The 20513-nt window shown below is 36.0% G+C and overlaps 1 protein-coding gene across 3 annotated transcripts in view; it reads left to right on the top strand.

Moving 5' to 3' along the window:
* LOC150093162 (uncharacterized) overlaps positions 1-20513 on the top strand; it is a 164587-nt gene that overhangs the window by 113112 nt on the left and 30962 nt on the right. For all 3 annotated transcript variants that reach the window (XM_090413595.1, XM_090413596.1, XM_090413594.1), the window contains one exon: positions 4704-4748. In XM_090413595.1, coding sequence (XP_090269721.1) covers positions 4704-4748 — 45 coding nt within the window. The remainder of the gene's footprint in view (positions 1-4703; positions 4749-20513) is intronic.

The raw sequence follows: 20513 nt of genomic DNA, 5'->3' as shown, positions 1-20513 counted from the left end.
AATGGAGGTGATCTGACTCTCTAGTCAGTTTAACTTCAGTGTGGGCATGTACAACAAAGCCAGCAACACAGCATGTGGGAAGAAGAGGAAGGACTGAAACCAGAAATGAAACATGGTAGTAGACACCTCACACCTCTGCTGATCATGACAGTGGTATTTCACCAGGTGAACAAGGATAACTTCCATATAGAAGTCTAGATTGTATATCCTCCAAAGGAAGATATGCTTTATAAGATGACAATATTGAACTCTGGTGGTCAGAATCATCACCAGAGTTCTGTTTGAGGAAACACGTCATACCACAGGAAGGTAATGATGATGATGCATCTCCCACTTGACTGGGATATGCTGTATATTGTGCATTACCATCCACCAGGCATTAAAGGCTCAGATTTCTATTTAAAAATACTTTCAAAGTTTATTTTAAATAAAACTTCAATTATTGAGGTGGTCTTTCTTTTGGGAAATGGAAGGAGGTAATCATTAGGTAAAACTTAGCCAAGAAACTAGTGTAACCACTAGTTTCTTGGCTAAGTGATAATTGGGGCTGTTGATTCCTTCAGCTATCAGTCATACTGGTGCTTTGGTTTTGTGTATTTTTGGCAGGATATAAATTTTGGGAACATGGGCATAATGTGATGGAAGGAGGTAATGTTAAAAAATGGAGGTACACTTTTTTTAAGCTATGACATATAATCGCAGAGTCTGTTCCTAGATTGTTCTTGTTGAGAGGCTTATACGCTGGTTAGACATGATAACTAATATTTAAGGAATTGACAGCGTATACTGGAAATATAGATTAAATAAACTTTAATATACACTTTCCGATATTTCGGCGAACGTCACGTTGCCATCTTTTTGGGAACTTACTAAAAAGACACGTGCACACAAGTACTAATAACAGCAAATGAGACTGAAGCTAGGAAGCTAGCATTTTCCTAAAGTCCTGATGGTGCCCCCTGGCGGGCTATATTGGTAGTTCTTGGCCTTTGGGCTGAAGTTCTGATAAAAGTTTCCCAAATTTGGGGCAGTTTCATGCATCCAAATTTGTTGAGGTTTGGCATGTTCCTAAGGGCCGAGGCTGATTCCATGAATAGTCTTTCATACTTGAACTTGCTGCGGTGTATTACTGTGGCTTTCTTCCATCTTATTCTGTGGCGAGTATCCAGAGCGTGGTCTGCAAGCCCAGAGTGGCTGTACTGGTGAAATCGGATGTAATCCTTGTGTTCTGAGATTCTGATATTTGCTGTCCTGCCTGTTTGGCCAAAGTAGGACAGTTTACAGCTGCAAGGGACCTGGTATACACCAGGTAGGTCTAGGGGAAGTGGTTGGTCTTTGGTGGAGCGGATAAGGGATGCCAGTTTTCTGTGTGGTTTGTAACAGGTGGTCAAGTCATCTTTTTTTAAGATTTTATTGATTTTTTCCGAGGTGCCTCTGATGTAGGGAATAGTGATGGATTTAGAGTAATCTTTTTTGTGAAGGGGAGGGGGTGGTGGGTTGTGGATAACTGGGTTAAGTATTTTTTGGATTTTTTGGAGGGGGTAGCCGTTGGCTGAGAAAGTGTCACGGATGTGATTTAGTTCAGTGGTTAGGGCTTGATCATTAGAACAGATTATTTTTGCCCTGTTGAATAATGTTTTAATAACTCCATATTGTTGTGAGGGGGGGGGGATTGTTGGTGAATGTATCTGCCTGTAATGGTGGGTTTTCTATACACTGAGAAAACCAAGGTTCCATCAGGTTGGCAGGTGACTAGTGTGTCTAGGAAGGGGAGGTTATTGTTTTCTTCTTTTTCCAGGGTGAATTTGATTCTAGGGTGTTGGTTGTTCAAGTGTGTTAGGAAGGAGAGGAGTGAATCCAGGCCATGTGGCCAAATAGCGAAAACATCATCAACGTAGCGAAGCCATATGGTAGGTTTTTGTGGGGCTGAGTTTAAGGCTTTCTCTTCAAACATCTCCATGAAGAAGTTGGCCAAGGGTGGGGAGAGTGGTGAACCCATGGCTGTCCCCTCTATCTGTTTGTAGAATTTTTCCTGCCAAACGAAATAGCCTGAGTTCATTGTAAACTGAAATAGGGCTGAGATATCGGGAGGAAATTTAGCTTGGATTAGCTCTAAGGTTTCTTTGAGAGGGACATTCGTGAATAGGGAGGAGACATCAAAACTGACCATTATGTCATTATGTTGGAGTGTAAGGTTTTCTATACTGGCTTTGAAGTGGGCTGAGTTTTTTATGTGTGATGGTGTATTGCCAGTATAGTGTGAGAGCGCTTTGGCTAAATGCTTGACTATTTTGTAAGTGGGGGAATCAATGCCATCCACTATGGGACGTAATGGCACATTTTCTTTGTGTATTTTTGGGAGCCCATATATGCGGGGGGGTCTAGAGTTATAGGGTTTTAGTCTGTTGGTAATCTCCACAGGCCAAGAAGTGACCTTCTTAAGGAGCCTATAGAGTTTTCTAATTTGTGAGTTGGTGAGATTGTAATCAATGGGGAGGTAAGTGGAACGATCTAATAATGAAGGAGACATCAAAACTGACCATTATGTCATTATGTTGGAGTGTAAGGTTTTCTATACTGGCTTTGAAGTGGGCTGAGTTTTTTATGTGTGATGGTGTATTGCCAGTATAGTGTGAGAGCGCTTTGGCTAAATGCTTGACTAGTTTGTAAGTGGGGGAATCAATGCCATCCACTATGGGACGTAATGGCACATTTTCTTTGTGTATTTTTGGGAGCCCATATATGCGGGGGGGGTCTAGAGTTATAGGGTTTTAGTCTGTTGGTAATCTCCACAGGCCAAGAAGTGACCTTCTTAAGGAGCCTATGGAGTTTTCTAATTTGTGAGTTGGTGGGATTGTAATCAATGGGGAGGTAAGTGGAACGATCTAATAATAAAGCCTTGAGCTTACCTGTGTAATCTTTAAGATTGAGTACCACAGTGGCGTTCCCCTTATCCGCTTTGGTGATCACTATTTTTTTGTTTCTCTTCAATTCTTGTAGTGCCTTGTATTCACTAATGGATATGTTGGATTTTGGAGGTTTTGCTTTATTGAGAACACAGGCTACATCCAATCTAATGTCGTTGGCGAATCCCGCGTTCAATTTGAATCATTAATTCCTCGGCCGGTAATTTCCTAGGAGCAATGGCGAAGTTGTGACCACGTGACAGGGCGTGGAGTGCTTCTGGCTTTAAGGTAGCTGACGATAGGTTAACAACAGTGTTGGTTTGTAGTTTGGACGCCGAGTTCTTTCTTCCATCTTATTCTGTGGCGATACTCGCCACAGAATAAGATGGAAGAAAGCCACAGTAATACACCGCAGCAAGTTCAAGTATGAAAGACTATTCATGGAATCAGCCTCGGCCCTTAGGAACATGCCAAACCTCAACAAATTTGGATGCATGAAACTGCCCCAAATTTGGGAAACTTTTATCAGAAGAACTTCAGCCCAAAGGCCAAGAACTACCAATATAGCCCGCCAGGGGGCACCATCAGGACTTTAGGAAAACGCTAGCTTCCTAGCTTCAGTCTCATTTGCTGTTATTAGTACTTGTGTGCACGTGTCTTTTTAGTAAGTTCCCAAGAAGATGGCAACGTGACGTTCGCCGAAATATCGGAAAGTGTATATTAAAGTTTATTTAATCTATATTTCCAGTATACGCTGTCAATTCCTTAAATATTAGTTATCATGTTCCTAGATTGATTATTACAAAATATTTCAGCTTCTATAATTTTAGAAAACCAAACTGTCATATTTGAAATTTGTAAATACTTTGCATATTACTGGTCATGTTTTCACATGACCAGTAATTTACTGCTTTAAAACATCTGAACCTCTGTCAGAAATTTAATGTTAATTGACTGCTTTAACCACCATACCATCCTTGATGTGTGTGTGTGTCCATGTACATAATTATGTGGATGTGAAGTGTTCATAGAAGTCACTGTAACCTTTGGATATTATAGAAATAATATAAATAAGCATATATTTTTGATATATTATATTCATGTGGCTATTTGAGTGTTAATAAATGTCATTTAATTTTTAAATTCTAATTAGATTTTATTTTTAACGTTACATTATGAGCATACATGAATATATTAAGCTTTTGTATGCAGTTATTCCCCCCCCCCCCCTCAAAAAAAAAGTCTTCAGCTGTTAGATGAATTATTTATTATTGCACATTTGGAAACTCTGGGAGGGCCCTCCTCCTACATTTTGTACATTCTGGAATTTGTATTTATGCCGGTGCAAATTTTCTATATTTTGATTTGATAAACTTTCACGTAATATTTCACAAATCAGCTGATAAATTTTCTCAAATATGTCTAGAAAAAGGAAAGTTGGCCATTTTGATTATATTTTTCAGGTATGTAAATCATTTTTAGGTTTAATGGAATAAATACAGCACATATAAATCATTAAACATGTTTACTCACTCCTATATTTTACCTTAGTCACTGAGACATCATTACGGAAAAACAGTATTAAAATTACAAGTGTTTATATGTGCTGTGTATTTATTCCATTAAACCTTAAAATGAGTTCAAATCAGCATATAAGTCTAAATAGCTGAAGGTATGTAAATATTCCTGTTATACTTTAATTACTCAGTATTTCAAAAGTATGAATTATGTAAGTTAAAAATTGTTATAATAATTAAAATCTTGGAATAAAATACACTGTCCTTAAATTATTTATAGATTTTCAAGGCTTCTGAAGATTATTGGAAGAATGCTGGCTATCAGGTAAATCAGATTTTCATATTCTCTACGTTTCCGAGAACATTTAACTGCAAATGATCATCTAAATTTTTTTTTTTTTTTTTTTTTTTTTTTTTTTTTTTAAATTTGTAAAATAGTAAAACTGATTGTTTAATAATTGTTTTTTGCAGAATCCAAGATTATTTGTATTTGAGATAATAAGCCTTAGTCAAAGCACTTATTTCTTTTCATATGTCATTTCACATACTGCTAATTAATACTGTTATAAGAGAATGAAGGATATAGATATAACTGGTATGCACATGTTTCTTTATAGTATACTTTTCCATGAAATTTATTACCCATTCCAAGTTGAAACTTGCATCTCCAAAGTGACTAGCAGAGATTAAGTGCAGATCATTTTATTCGGGAGCAATAATTGATCTACTTGGAGGGGGGGGGGGTGAAGAGATATATATTACTCAAACATATAAGGATGAATGAAGAGGGACTGTGATTTGAGCATGTGGAAGAAAAAAATTACTTTAAAAGTTAGGTAATTCTTGGAATAAACATTTCAAAGATGTGATGCTACTGGAGAAGAGGAGAAAGAATAGATATGAACAAAAATAAAACAAAGAAATAAGTAACCATTAGAAACCAGCAGATGAGCATGTTAATAATCTTAGTATGTTATTTACAAGGTGTTCGGGATAAATTTGACATATTTATAATTAATTATATTTTTCCGTAAGTTACATGTATTAACACACACTTCTCTTCATTTAAAAGTTTGGACCCTTCTTCATTCATATACAAGATGTCAGAAAGGATGGATAGCTGGAACCCACCTGAATCATGGAAGAGAATAACTTGTATCATGATGATTCGTGCCCACCATCAAAATAAGGATATTACGACTGCTGCCCAATGCTCCCTGAATACAGTAAAAACAATCAGGCATGAACTAGAGACTTGCAATGGTGACTACGAGGATGTAGCAAGAAGAAAGATCCCTAGCAGACGATCTGATTGCGTTCGTACAGCAGAATTCCTCGCAAATCTGCAGGAACAGGTGTTGAAGAACCCTGGCATTGGAATTCGGGCTTTGTTCGTGGAGTTGCTAACTGTAGTCAAGCCCTGGATAACAAGGGTAGCCAATGGTAGGCCGTATGTATGGCAGCAGGATTCGGCCCCTTGCCACACCTCTGGGAAAAGTCAAAAATGGTTGTCTGAAAATTTCTACGACTTCACCAGTCCAAATGTTTGGCCTCCAAACTCCCCAGACCTTAACCCCATGGATTATTTTGTATGGGGCGCAGTTGAAAAAGACACCAATCGCACTTCCAGTAATACAAAAGCCCAGTTAATGGATAAAATTAAAACAGTTTTTGCGGCCCTTCCCAGGGAGACTGTAGCATCAGCTTGTTCGAGGTTCCGAAGCAGAATTGAAGCTGTGATCGATGCTAATGGTGGTTATTTTGAGTAAATCTTGTTGATAGTATTGTAATTAACTCTGCCTGTAATGTTTTTTTGTCAATTCATTAAATTTAATAGATACAAAGAAGATTTTCTTTTTCCTTACGAAACTGTCAAATTTATCCCGAACACCCTGTATTACACAGGCATCTCCAAGGAGTCTGAAGACTTGTATGAGGCCCATTCTAACCACAATGCTTATACCTCTCCTCAAGCTTCTTTACTGAGAGAGCACTCACTACCATCTCTGGCAATCCATTCCACTCATTTGCTACTCTTCACACAAAAGAAATTCTCACATCTTGCTAACTGCACCTTTATGCAACCTCATAGCTTATGTTTTTGTCATATCCTCTTTTCTGCTGTCAGCTAAACTTTATAACCCACAGGATTTCATTCCATCCTCATAGGAAGCACTCCACTCATTATTTTGTTCATGTAACCCTTGATCTTTATTAACCACTTTACTCACTTTGGTGTCATCTGCAAATTTTAACATTAAAACTTTTAATTCTATTATCAGTATCATTGATATAAATTGTTTTTAATGTATTGTACTGACACTGTACTGACTACTATGGAATCTCACTAGTTTCTGGAGCATAACCACTTTGATACTTTACCCTTAATGCCATATTTTTCCTATTTGTAAGCAAGACAAGTGTGTTCAGTACAGTATTGAATGCTTTACTAAAATCCAAATATATGATACCAAAACTATTACTTGTGACTAATCCCTTAGTAATAGTATCAATAATTAACTTTAATAAACAGGACCTGCCTTTAACACTGTTGCACTTCATTTATTGCACTACAGCCTGTAGTTCCTTATATCACTTTTTGATCCTCTTATGGATTGGGCAGACATATTTACTCTTCTTCTTCTCCATTGGAACTTTCCTTAAATCTGTTGAAGCCCTCATTCTTATAGTTAATGGTTTAACCGTTTCTTCCTTGCTTGATATAACATGATGGGATATAACCCATCTATCCCACAGCATTATTGTTTCATACTCTTGATTTTTTTTTTTTCATGTTCATTCTCATTTACCAAAATTTCTAAGTTTATTAACATTATAGAGTAGATTACGAGATTCATTTATAATTAGTTTCTTTTCCATCCTCTAAACTTCAACTTCCTGTCCACCATCATCCCCAAATGCTTAGTCTCATATATTTTAGCCCAAAGTGTATAACCTTACATTTGACCATTTTTTCGTCCATTTGTCAAATGAGTGATCATTATTCTTTGCTACTTTTTCTGTTTGCTTATCAGTTTAGCATCACTGACCAACATCCAGATAGTCCTCAAATCATTTCTAGTATCATTAATGTACAAATTGATAGCACAGCAGCAAAGTACAGACCCTGTGACACATCATCAAATCCTTGTTATGTACTTGTGATGTACAATATATTATGATACTACATGAAAAGTTTGTTGTTGTTGCTAACATCCTACCAATAATTTTCTTCAAGATTAATCTGTTATCTGTCAGCATCCCAATGCTATCAGATCTTATAATTTGGTCTTCTAGGGTACTTCTGCATCAATCCATCTAGAATTTAATCTACCTCTAGGTGTTTTTCCTGTCATCACATGTTTTGATACCCTTCCCTTTCCCATTCTGATTAAGGGACCACATAACTTAACTCTGCTTACATATTCCTGAATGCCAACGATGTCAAGTTCTTTCTAATATCTTAATCTTTAGCCTGATACTATGATGAATGCCATCTGTTCACTCCCTCTATTCTCAGAACTCTCATATAACTGTAGTATAGTTATTTCTAACGCAACTCTCAGATGCATAAATCAAAATCAGTTTAAACACTGTCTTGTATATAGGTACTCTAGTACTTCAACTAAATTCTATCTTATTCTGCATATGTATATTCAGTTGATTCCTACCATACCAGCTTTGCTCATTCTTAATTGCTAGAAACTTTGATGCAATTTTTTCTTTTCCTGAAATGCCTCAACTTCTTTAGTTGAGCATGAAGTTCTGATATTTCTCTCCTTGCAGGTGGCTTAACCTCATGCTTCTGTATTCATTTACTTTCCGGTATGGAGACCATGTGTTTCTAAATAGAAAATAGACAGGATGGTATGGAGAGAGATGCACATGTCTAATAAACACATAAAGGATGTTGAAAAAAAAAAGGCACAGATCAGGATTAACTTTTCACACAACAAATACAGGCCACCAAGTAGTTTGGTTTTAAAAAAAAAAAGAAAAAGCCATGTAATGAACATAACTATTTATAAGAAAATTTAAAGAAGCATCATAAATGCCCCCCCCCCCCCCCCCACACACACACAGTATAATAAAAATTCCTATCCAAGGCTGCATTCATCAAAAATCTAACAACAACAGATCATGTATGACATGTTTTATGGTATAGAACATAACAGCAACAAACTAGCATTTTTTTGTCACTGTTTATGTATACTTTTTTTATGTTGAGCCCATACATGAGATGTTGTTGATCAACCTATAGTACATTGGTAGTGGATTGGGAAAGTAGGAACTTTTTTACGTTTGATTACTGTATATTGTATTCCTTGGGAAACACAATAGGGGGAAGGCTGTTCCACAATATAGCAGTTGCAGGGATAAATGAAGAGGAAAAGAAACTTGTTCTGTGGGTTTCAAGGTGCACTGTAAAGGGATGTTGAGCAGCAGCTGCACATGTTCCATCAAGTTTAGTACTAAGTAGGAGAATTATTAATGCTATTTTAGATTATAATTTTCCATGGAAATATTTGTAAAATGCGAGTTGGTAAGAGATGGGTCATTAATAAGACTAATTGCTCTCCTCTGTATTGAATCAAGCATTTTTGAGAGAGCTTTTAGGGCCCTTCCCCACCCTATATGTGAGAGCAGTATTTAATAGCTGGGTGAATTTGTGATTTGTATAAGGTTAACAGCTGTTCAGGAGTGAAGTAACATCTTGAGCAAAAGAGAAATTCTAGTTTTTTAGAAGCTGAGGATATAATGGTTGTAATGTGTTTTATGCCAGGAGAGGCTTGATGTCAGGGTAATTCCAAGAAGAGAAATCTAAAATTATCTGAATTGGGTGTTGTCAAAAATAATACTGGGAGAAAATTGTTCTTTTTTATGAGAAATAAGACAGAACCGGGTTTTGTTAGCAATTGACGAGGTTATCTGAACGTCTTTGGAGGATAGCTTGGAGATCAAAATTGAGGGTGGTGGTAATTGATGTTTTGTAGGTTGATATGAGTTGTGTATAGTAAGGTTTATCAAATGAAAGGGAGGAGTGTAATGCGCTGTCATCTGCAAAACTGTGTATAGGGTTTATGACATTTGTTATCTGTAATTAATTTTTTCTAGTCTTGTTTTATACACGCACATCTTGTACCTTGATGTCATTTTCTAATGACTTACGAAACTTGTTGGGTGATATTTTTTATTTTAATAAAATCTTTTCTGTTTAGAAATGTGGTTTCCATACCAGAAATTACATGAAGATTTGCTAAACCACAGAAGTATTTCTTGTCAACATGCTTCTTCTGTAGCTAAATTGGGGTTTCCTTCATGTTTTGACTTGTCTGTAACACTTGTTTTCAAGCTCTTTTACTTTTCTAATAATATTTGTATAAAGCTACTCAGCTGGAGTGCTTAAGGGTCACAGCTGTATAACTGAGAGGAGACCTCCACATAGCCTTTAAAGGAATGCGGAGAACTGACCAGGGCTTCTGACCTAATGTCCAATCCTCACCTTCTCGTGGTGCACCCTGTTGGGTATCTACTTGGATACTGAACGAATGAGGATGGGCTGGCGATTTGGGATTTAGCTGACGAAATTGTATTCTTATTGGTTAAACCAAAATAAAAAAATGATGGTACAACATGACAAAATTTCATGCCGGCTGGGGCATCGCCCGGTTAAACAAGGCCCCCGTTGTTTTCGTCAGGGAACCAGGGCGAACAGCGAAAAGTCAGCTACTGGAACAAATCTGAACACACACCCTAACTCAACATCACCAGAGTTAAAGATCAGTACTATCAACATAAGAAGCCTGAATGGCAAAGAAATGGAGCTAGCTGAGGAATTAGATAAGTACCAGATCGACATAATAGGGGTGACTGAAACAAAAAAGACAAAAACTGGTGAGATCTTTCTGAGCAATAAATACAAAATGTTATATTCAGGCAATGACAATCAAGGAAAAGAAGGAGTAGCCATAGTATTCAACACAAAATATCAGGCTAATCTTCTTGAATGGCAGTCAGTCTCAAGTAGAGTAATGTGGGCAAATATGAGAATGGGGAACTGGACAATGAGACTTATTTGTGCCTATGGTCCCACAGAAGGTTCTACTAAGGTAGAACTAGAGGAATGTTTTGAGGCTTTAGAAAAAGCAACTGACACAATGAAAAGGGAAAAGTTGGTCCTTGTTGGTGATCTAAATAGCAGAGTAGGAAATAATTGTGAGACATAGAGAAATATTTTGGGAAAATTTGGAGAAAAGAGCAAAGCTAATAATAATGGCAAATATCTGTTGGATTTCTGCTCAGGACATGGATTGGTTATTACTAACACCATATTCCAACATAAAAATGTGCACAAATTCACATGGAGAGAAGAGGCAAGGAATAAGAAAAGTTTCATTGACTATATTATTGTTAATAGTGATGTTTTCTCCCTGGTGCAGGACACCAGAGTGTACAGAGGATTTGAAATTGGAAGTGATCACTATTTAGTCTTGAGCAGGATAAAATTGAATTTCATATTGAAAAGAATAACATGTAAGAAAGTTTTGAAGCGAATAAAAGTTGAACAGCTCTCAGATGTGAACATTAGACTAAAATACACAAAGATTATTGAAGAAAAAATGAAAGAGTTTGAGAACAGGAATCAAACCTTGGAGATTCAGTGGCAAGCCTTGAAGAAAGCCCTGATTGATTCATTGTGATGATGTTTGCAAGGATAGAAAAATTAGAACTCCATGGTGGATACAGGAAGTTAAAGAGGCAGTGAAGGAAAAGAAGAAAGCATATCAAAAGTTCCTGTCAAATAAATCAGTTTGTGCTCTTAGAGAATATAGAGACAAATGCAAGAGTGCTAAACACTGTGTAAAACTAGCTAAACAAAAGTCATGGGAGGACTTTGGCAAGAATATAGAAAATAAATATCAAGAAGGTGGCAAAATATTCTGGAGGTTTTTGAAGAAGATTAGGAATGGAGGAAAGAGTGCTGTTAAAGGCGTTAGAGATGATAAAGGTGACATGAAAACAGGAGAAAAAAGATATCCTTGAAGTATGGAGTAATTACTTCAAAAAATTGCTAAATGAAACAAGTAGTGATAGCACAGTGGTAAAAAAACACTCAACAGGCATACAGTCAGGAATACATATCCATACTTGAAGAAGAAAGAGGCATCAAAGGCTTGAAATGTGTAAAGGCAGCAGGAGTAGATGATATTCCACCAGAAATGCTGAAGTATGGTGGTGTAAGAGTCTTACAGTGGCTGTACTGCATAGTTCAGAAAGCCTGGACAGAGGGATGAATTCCAATGATTGGAATAGAGCTCTCATAGTACCCATATATAAAAAGGGAAATAAAACTGAATGTAGGAATTACAGAGGTATTTCCCTATTGAGTGTTCCTGGCAAGATCTATGCAAGTATACTTGAGAAACGGTTGAGAAGAATTGTGGAAGAAAAGCTTGGTGAAGAACAAGCTGGATTCAGGCCAAACAGAGGCTGTCAGGATCAGATCTTCACTTTACGACAAATAGTTGAGAAAGCATGGGAATATAATAAAGATCTGTATTTAAGTTTTGTCGATTTGGAAAAGGCATATGATAAGGTGCCAAGAGAGAAGCTATTCAATACACTACAGTTATATGGTGTCGATGGGACATTATATCAAGCAGCACTTAGTCTTTATTTGAGTTGTAAGTCAGCAGTTAGAATTGAAGGAAGTACAGGAAGATGGTTCAATGTTAAATCTGGTGTTAGACAAGGATGTACATTATTCCCTCTGTTATTCATTATCTATATGGATCACATTATGAAGGAAAGTGATATTAAACATGATATCAAAATTGGAGATGTTAATGTCAGCTCTTTGCTTTATGCGGATGATGTTATACTTATCATTATATCCGCTACAAGTCTGCAAGATTCTCTCACTAAATTGAATAATTGTTGTAATAGATATGGTATGAAGGTCAGCATTAAAAAGACAAAGACAATGAAAATAGGCAGAATCATTGAAAATGTCAACTCCATTCACAACTGTGTTGTGAATGGAAAACCTGTAGAACAAGTAAACATTTCAGCTACTTAGGCATGATTTTTAGTGAAGATGGTAAATTCAGTATAGAAATAGACAACAGAATCAGCAAAGCTGGTATGGTGGGAAGTCAATTGAATAAATTCATATGGAATAAGAGAGAAATTAGTCAGAACACTAAATTTGCTGTATACAAGACTGTGTTCAAACCAATTTTAACTTATGGATCTGAGAGTTGGCTTAGAAGTAAAACACTTGACCAAAGACTAGAGACCGCAGATATGAGAGTCCTAAGAAAGATTATAGGCGTGAACAGATGGCATCAATGGTAATATCATATTAAAAATGAGGATATTAGGAAAGAACTTGACATTGTCAGCATCCAGGAATGCGCTAGCAGAGCTAATCTCAGGTGGTATGGTCACTTAAATAGAATGGGCGAAGAATGATTAGCAATACAAGTGTTCTCTGCTAGGTTGGCAGCAAAATGACCCAGAGGAAGACCAAGATATAGGTGGATTGATACGGTACAAAGTGCCTTAGACCATAGAAATATAAGATCTGATAATGTTGGAGTCTTGACAAGTAACAGACTGATTTGGAGGGAAATTGTAGATAGGAAGTTAGTAATGATGTAATTTTTTTCATGTAGTACTATCATATCCTGTACATCCCTTGAGGGTACATGGCAGGAATTTGATGATGATGATGAGCTACTCAGCTTTGAATCTCTTAAAACTCTTATATTTTTCTATTTAGTGTGATATTAATTTTATATTACTTAAAAACTATATTGTGATCAGTTGTTGGAAGTTTTTCCACTTGATTATACTATAAATTAAAGATGCCAAGAAATTCTTGGTGTAATCCTTTATCCAAGTGTAAGCAAACAAAGTTTGTACCTGAAGTATTTTCAGGACTGGGCAATTCGTATATAGAGGCTAGTGACTTCGCATCACTTGCCTTAGTATCCCATAATGCAAAGGCAAGTGATATGAATTCATTAGCCTTTATATACGAGTTGCCCAGTCCTGAAAATACTTCAGGTGCAAACTTTGTTTGCTTACACTTAAATAAAGGATTAAACCAAGAATATAATTTCTAGGCATCTTTAATCTATACATTGTGATCAATTTTTAATTATAAGAATATACAGGAAATTTTATCCTAAACTGGTGTAAAGATATTGCAATGAAAAATAAGCTAGTCTCTTCCAGTCTCGTGCCATCACTTTCTTGGTCTTCCAATTCTTCTTTTTCCGTTTATAGTCTGATTCTGGTGTGTGTTTGTACCAAGCATGGCTTAAATATGTTTATTTATTATGCCATTTACTTTAACAAAATTTGATATTTTAATGTCTATATCTTTTTCATCTTAATGTGATAAGTTTGCATCCCAGGTATTTAAAAGTATTTACTTGATAAGTAAGTCAATAAAATAAAACCTTTATTTCTTGTGATTTCTTTCCATGTGTTATGCACATCTTTTTGTAGAAACATGGTATTAGTAAGCTAGTACATGTCAAATAGAAATTAGTTACTTGCCATTATTAACTTTTTTTAAAATCATTTCTCTATGTCTGGAATTCATTTTCTACTCTCTCTGTTGTTCAGTTCTCAAAAAAACTCCTCTGTTTCTTTAGTAGAGCCTTCTGTGTGACCATAGGCTTAAATAAGTTGCAATGTCCAGTTTCTTATTTGAAATTTGCCATATTTGGGCTTGAAATTGCCTGCCAATCAAAAAGTTTATCTTTATGTTTAGTGCTGAATACTACATCTACTCATTCTTTCCCTGATCACTGAATGTAACATCTCATACCATTAGAATTAAACTGAATTCATCTGCTAACTTCACCTCTTTTCCATTTGATGGTGATTATATTCAATTCTGTTGGGTTTGTTCTAGTAGTTCACTTGTTACTTTTTATCCTGGTTTCCTCAAAAATCAATCTTTATATAAATAGGCATTTCATGACATTTGTCTATTAGCTAACAGCAATACAGAATGCAGTTTGGTTGGCTAAGTTCCATATTGTCAACCTGTCCTCATTTGTTTAGTATCCTAGTGCATACCTAATAATAGGACATACAGTGAAAAGACAAGGATTCAATATTGAGTTATCAACCCAATTCATTTTTTCAATTTCCTTACAGAATGTGTGAAGGTTTCTCCTTACCCAGCTTTGGTCTTTAAATAACTCCCAGAATTAAACTGAATATGAGAATTGCAGACTTGCTGACCTGGAAAAGTCGTAAGGTGGTGGGTTTGATTTCCATTGTGGACATGGATGCTTATGAATGGCTTTTGATGGCTGATGAATTTCATCTCCTCATTGTTGAGATCACTAGCTTGTTTATTGGAGACTGGAAATAGCTTGTGATCTCAAAAATGGAGAGATGGAAACCCTGCTCTAGAGATAGAGCAGGATTTTCACATTATATCTAGCCTTTAGCCCACCCAGGGCAAAAATGTATGATAGGTTCACATTTTGTGGGGGATGATTCACATAAAATACCAACCATCCTTGATTCTGTAGTTCTATACTTCTCCAGATCTATAATACTCTTAATAACTTGAAACAAAACTGAGATTATACCGAAAGAAAATTTCTGCAATCAACAATAACAAACTCATAGGGACCATGCGAATAATTTGTTATAATGGGTAGTTTGCTGTAGTGAATTTCCTATAGCATATAGCAATTTGACTGCCTGTATCTGATCAGGACTTTTCAGTAATTTTCTGCACTGAGTCAGTGAGTGAGTTTATTATAATGATGTTTGTTTGTAAGAGCCAACTGTAGTAATTAACTTTTTATTAAAAATAATCTTCAGTATATTGTTCAAAGGCCAGTTGTAATGCTGGAGATTTTCACATTATTTTACCTTTAGCCCACTCATGATATTAAGGTGCAGTAAGTTTACAACCTTTCATATGTGAGATTGACATTTAAAAAAAAAAAAAAAAGGAAAAAAATCCAGTTACTGACACCATTTTAACACTGCAATCTTTATTTATAAAAATAGTTGTTAAGACTGCATTTTTATTTTAAGGCAAAGAGTTGACTGTGTTTTAAATTTTGTAGATCTTGAAAAGGCTTATGATTTGGTTACTAGAGGAAAAGTGTTCAAAATAACACAGCTGCATGGGGTAAATGGAAAAGTATACTCAGTAATATCTTGTTACATTCTTCAAGCCTGTGAATGTTCAAAATAAGCTTTGGCTTCAGAATCTTCATTTAATAGGATGAGGTAATTAAATTGTGGTTTAAGCCAATAAGAATTGGTCAGCTCAATCCAAAATACAGAGAATTTGAAAGGAGTGATCAGTATTTAGTTTTGAGCAGAATAAAATTGAATTTCATATTGAAAAGAAGAGTGTGTAAGGAAGTTTTGAAACAAATCAAAGTTGAGCAGCTTTTCAGAGATAAACTGTAGACTCAAATATCATTCATGAAAAAATTAACGATTGAAAACAAGAACCAAACCTTGGAGATTCAGTGGCAAATCCTGACGACTACACTGTTCACTCACAGAGGCTTGTGGTGGGGTTGTCTGTAAGGATAGAAAAATCAAAACTCCATGGTGGACCACTCACCCTGTGTGCTGACTGGGGTTAAAGAATAGTCCCAAACGACTAAAATAATCATTTTAGTCATAAAAGGCAACTAAAATTGAGTATGCAGTCCCCAAGGGTATAGCCAGGTTCCTTCTTATAAGGTTGGGTGCAGGACTAACAACCCTGCCCTATAAAAACTTAACTTGTTAAAGTCAAAAGGAAAATTAACCAGACGGACTTCACGGAATGGCCTGGACAACAGAAAAAGGATTATGAATACTGGTTTGGAAGCTGGAATGTATGACCAAAAAGGAGATGATGTGGAGGATGATTTAAAGAAAATAAGAGTAAATAATTGGAGGAACAAGGCACAGAATCATGAAGAATGGAAGGCTATCCTAAGGCAGGCCCAGATCCGAAATGGACTGTAATGCTGAGTAGTAGTAGTATAGTAGACCACTCAGGAAATTGAAGAGGCAATCAAAAGAAAGCATATCAAAAGTTCCTGGCAAGTAAGTCAGCTTGTGCTCTTGGAGAATACAGAGCAAAATGTAAGAAAGTGAAGCACTCTGTAAAACTAGCTAAACAAAAGTCATAAGAATTTGGTAACAACATAGAAAATAAATATCAAGAAGGGGGCAAAATATTCTGGAAGCTATTGGAGAAAAGAAAACAGATGATAAAGGTGACATGAAAACTAAAAATGACATGAAAATGCCTAGAGTAATTCTTTTGAAAGACTGCTAAATGAAACAAGCGGTGTCAGCACGGTGGTAAGAAACTTTCAACTGGAATGCAGTCAGGAATATATATCCATTATTGAAGTAGAAAAAGTAATCAAAAACCTGAAATGTGGAAAGGCAGCTAGAGTAGTAGAAATTTGACCAGATATGCTCAAATATGGTAGTACAAAAGTTGGCTGCATTGCATAATTCAGAAGCCTGCTCAGGGGATAGAATTCCAGATGATTGGAGTAGAGCTCTCATACTAACCCATCTATAAAAAGTGAAATAAAACTGAATGTGAGAATTATATTCAATTTTACACATCTGCCTTTAAAGTATTCAACCAATGCTGATTATCAGTGCTCACCTATGACTCAGAAACTTGGATAAATGGAGAAACAAATACTAGTGACTGAAAGAAGAATGGAGAGAAATATTCTAGGAATAACAGTAATGGATAAAAAGAAGAAGAAATGGATCAGATCACAGACAAAAGTCTTGGATGCAACAGAAATTGTAAAAGCATCCAAATGGAGATAGGCAGGACATCTGGCTCGAGGAATGGACAATGGATGGATCAGAAAAGTAACAGAATGGATACCATCCAGAAAGAGAAGACAAGGACACCCGAAACAAAATGGGCAAGCAGATGAAATAGAAAAACTGGATAGAAAGAGATGGATGGCAGAAGTAGAAGACCAGAAAAATTGGAATATCATTGGGAAGGCCTTCATTCAGCAGTGGATCGAAAGTGGCTGAGAAAGAAGAAGAGTGAGAATTACAGAGATATTTCCTGTATTTTTCATTTATGCAACTATACTTTAGAAACAACTAAGAAAAATTGTAGCAAGGAAGCTTGGTGAAGTTAGTGAAGAACATGCTGTATTCAGGCCAAATATAGGTTGTCAGGATCAGATTTTCACTTTAGTGCTGCAGTTATATGGTATAAATGGAACATTATATTAAGCAACACAGTTTCTATTTAAGCTGAAAGTCAGCAGTTAGAATTGATATATGTTCAGGAAGATGGTTTGATGTTGAATCAGGTGTGTGACAAGGGTACACGTTATCTCACTGCTATTCATTATCATATGGATCACATTATGAAGGAAAGTGGTATTAAATCTGATATCAAAATTGGCAATGTTAATCTTAGCACTTTACTTTATGCAGAGTGGTATTATACTTCTGAATAAATCCATTACAAGGCTGCAAGATTCCATAAGTAAATTGAATAACTGTTGTGATAAATTTGGTATGAAAAGCAGCAATAAGAAGACAAAAACAGTGAAAATAGGCAGAACCGATGTAGCCTGAATTGTGAACATATAAAACAAGAAAAACATTTCAGCCATTTAGGCACAATTTTTAGTGAAGATGGTATTAAATATGGAAATAGACAACAGCTAATAAAGCTGATATTGTAGGAAGTCATCTGAATAAATTTATATGGAACAAGAAAGAAATTAGTTAAAACACAAAATTAGCTGTATACAAGACAGGTGTTCAAAACCAGTCTTAACTTATGGATGTGAAAGCTGGGTTAGAAATATAACACTTGATCAATGACTACAGACCTCTGATATGCGAGTTCTGAGAAAGATTAATGCAGTGAACAGATGGCATCAATGGCAGTATCTCATTAAAAATGAGGATATTAGGAAAGAACTTGCCATTGTTAGCATTCAGGAATGTGTTAGTAGAGCTAATCTTAGGTGGTATGGTCACTTAAACAGAATGGGAGAGGACAGATTAGCAAAACAAGTGTTCTTTGCAGGAAAAAGACCCAGAGGAAGACCAAATTAATGGTTTATGCTGAATCTGGTGTTATATAAGGAAGATAAAGGCATCTTCTTATTATGCATCTGTATGGATCACACTGAAAGGAATAAACCTAATATCAGAATTCTGTATACAAAATTCTATTCATTACTTTGAGATATTATATTCCTAAATAAATTCACTACAAGTCTTGAGGACTCTTTATTTAAATCCAGTAACTGTTGTAACAAATCTGGTAAGAAAATCATCAGTTAAAAACAACTGTGAAAATAGGAAACAGCATGGAAATATTAACTCCATTCTCAGTGGATAACCTGTAGAACAAGTAAAGCATTGCATTGTGAGAAAAATGAGGGGAGCAAATAGATAGCATGAATGGTAGAATCATATTAAAAGTGAATATATTAGGGGAAGAACTTTGTATTAGCATTCTAGAATGTGTAAATAGAGCTGTTCCTAAGCAGAATAAAAGAGGAAATTATAGTAAAACATAACGACAAGAAAAAGAATAACAACAGAAAGACCATGATTGAGGTGGATGGATGCAGTTAATAGTGCTTTCAGACTGGAATATAAGATTTAGTATTGAAGACACGACAAATAACAGATAATTTGTTAGAAAATTGTTTATAAGAAGTTAGTAATAATGTAAACTTAATTATGTAGCAATGTTATAGCATTTTGTGTGCTCCTTAAAAATAAGTATCAGGAAACTGGTGAATATAAACCAAAATTACTATAAATTGTTATGACATGGGATTTGCTTTACTAGCTAGTTGGCTTAAACTCTTTTCGTATTGCTTTTATTTATATTGATTGGTTTCATGTGTAAATTGCAGTGTCCAGAAGACACAAGCCATTCAGAGACCATGTATATTTGGTCAACATAATACATAGGTGCCCATTAAATAATAAGACAGTTTTTACAGGCATACTGTAAATATAATTGAGCAAATCAATATATCATTTTAATTGCTAGTTAAAATTTTGACTTGCTGGAGGTCATCCAGAAGAGTGTGACCACGAAGCCCAATACTATCCTTTAGATGCCTGCCATCTGTGTTTTGAAAATTTGTCTGGACGATATAAATGTTGTACTGAGTTAAGGAGAGATTATATTGAAAATAAAAGATTAATCTTTCTCTTTAAAAATAAAGAGCAACTTTACCCTGCCAGTGAGTGCCTAACCTAGAATTGCCCAACTTCGACATTCTTTGGTTAGAAATATCCCTTCCCCACTTAGTCAAATTCATTTGCTGTCTCTATCGCTCTCCTAATACCACCAACCACTCTTAGCTCTTTAATTTCCTATCCTTAAAAGTTGATTTTCTCTACTCCCACTCTCCTAACAGTGAAATCATCCTCCAAGGTGAATTTTATGTCCATAACACCAACTGGCTTTCCTCTTCCAGTTGTACAGATCCTGCAGGCAGAGATGCTGAAACATTTACCATCACTAATGACCTTACACAAATTGTCCACAAGTTGACTGGAATATTAGATAATCCACACCACTCCCAAATACCGTAGATCTCTTCCTTAACGGTGACCCTTCCAAATGTACAGTGAATGTAGTGAGCCCTCCCCCATCCCCATGCAACAACGCTTACACAGTCACTCCAACACAGGAGTAGTTTGGCATTATAACAGTGCCAAATGGGACAGCCTCCAAGACTACTATACTTCCCATGGTTCTATTGTTTCCGGTCTTCCAATCCAAACATATGCACTGAACATATCACCAAAGTAATCCTCACTGGCATGAAAACATACATTCCCCGCACTTCTCTGAACTACCGTTCCCCAACTAAACCATGGTTTTCCAAAAGATGTGCCAAGGCTGTACAAATGAGAAATCAGGCATACCACAACTGGCTCAAATCAAGAACTCGTCCTCCTTCAATGCCTATGCTGAAGCCTGAAACAGATGCAAGAAAATTATCAATGCTTCCAAAACAGAATTTGAACGGGCAGAAAGCAGGAAACTTGCAGCCTGTCC

This window comes from Typopeltis vanoorti, chromosome 24 (assembly GCF_054136105.1).
Source record: "Typopeltis vanoorti isolate ZY-2024b chromosome 24, IOZ_Tvanoo_1.0, whole genome shotgun sequence".
NCBI lineage: Eukaryota > Metazoa > Arthropoda > Arachnida > Uropygi > Thelyphonidae > Typopeltis > Typopeltis vanoorti.
This window is presented reverse-complemented; position numbering and strand designations above follow the sequence as displayed.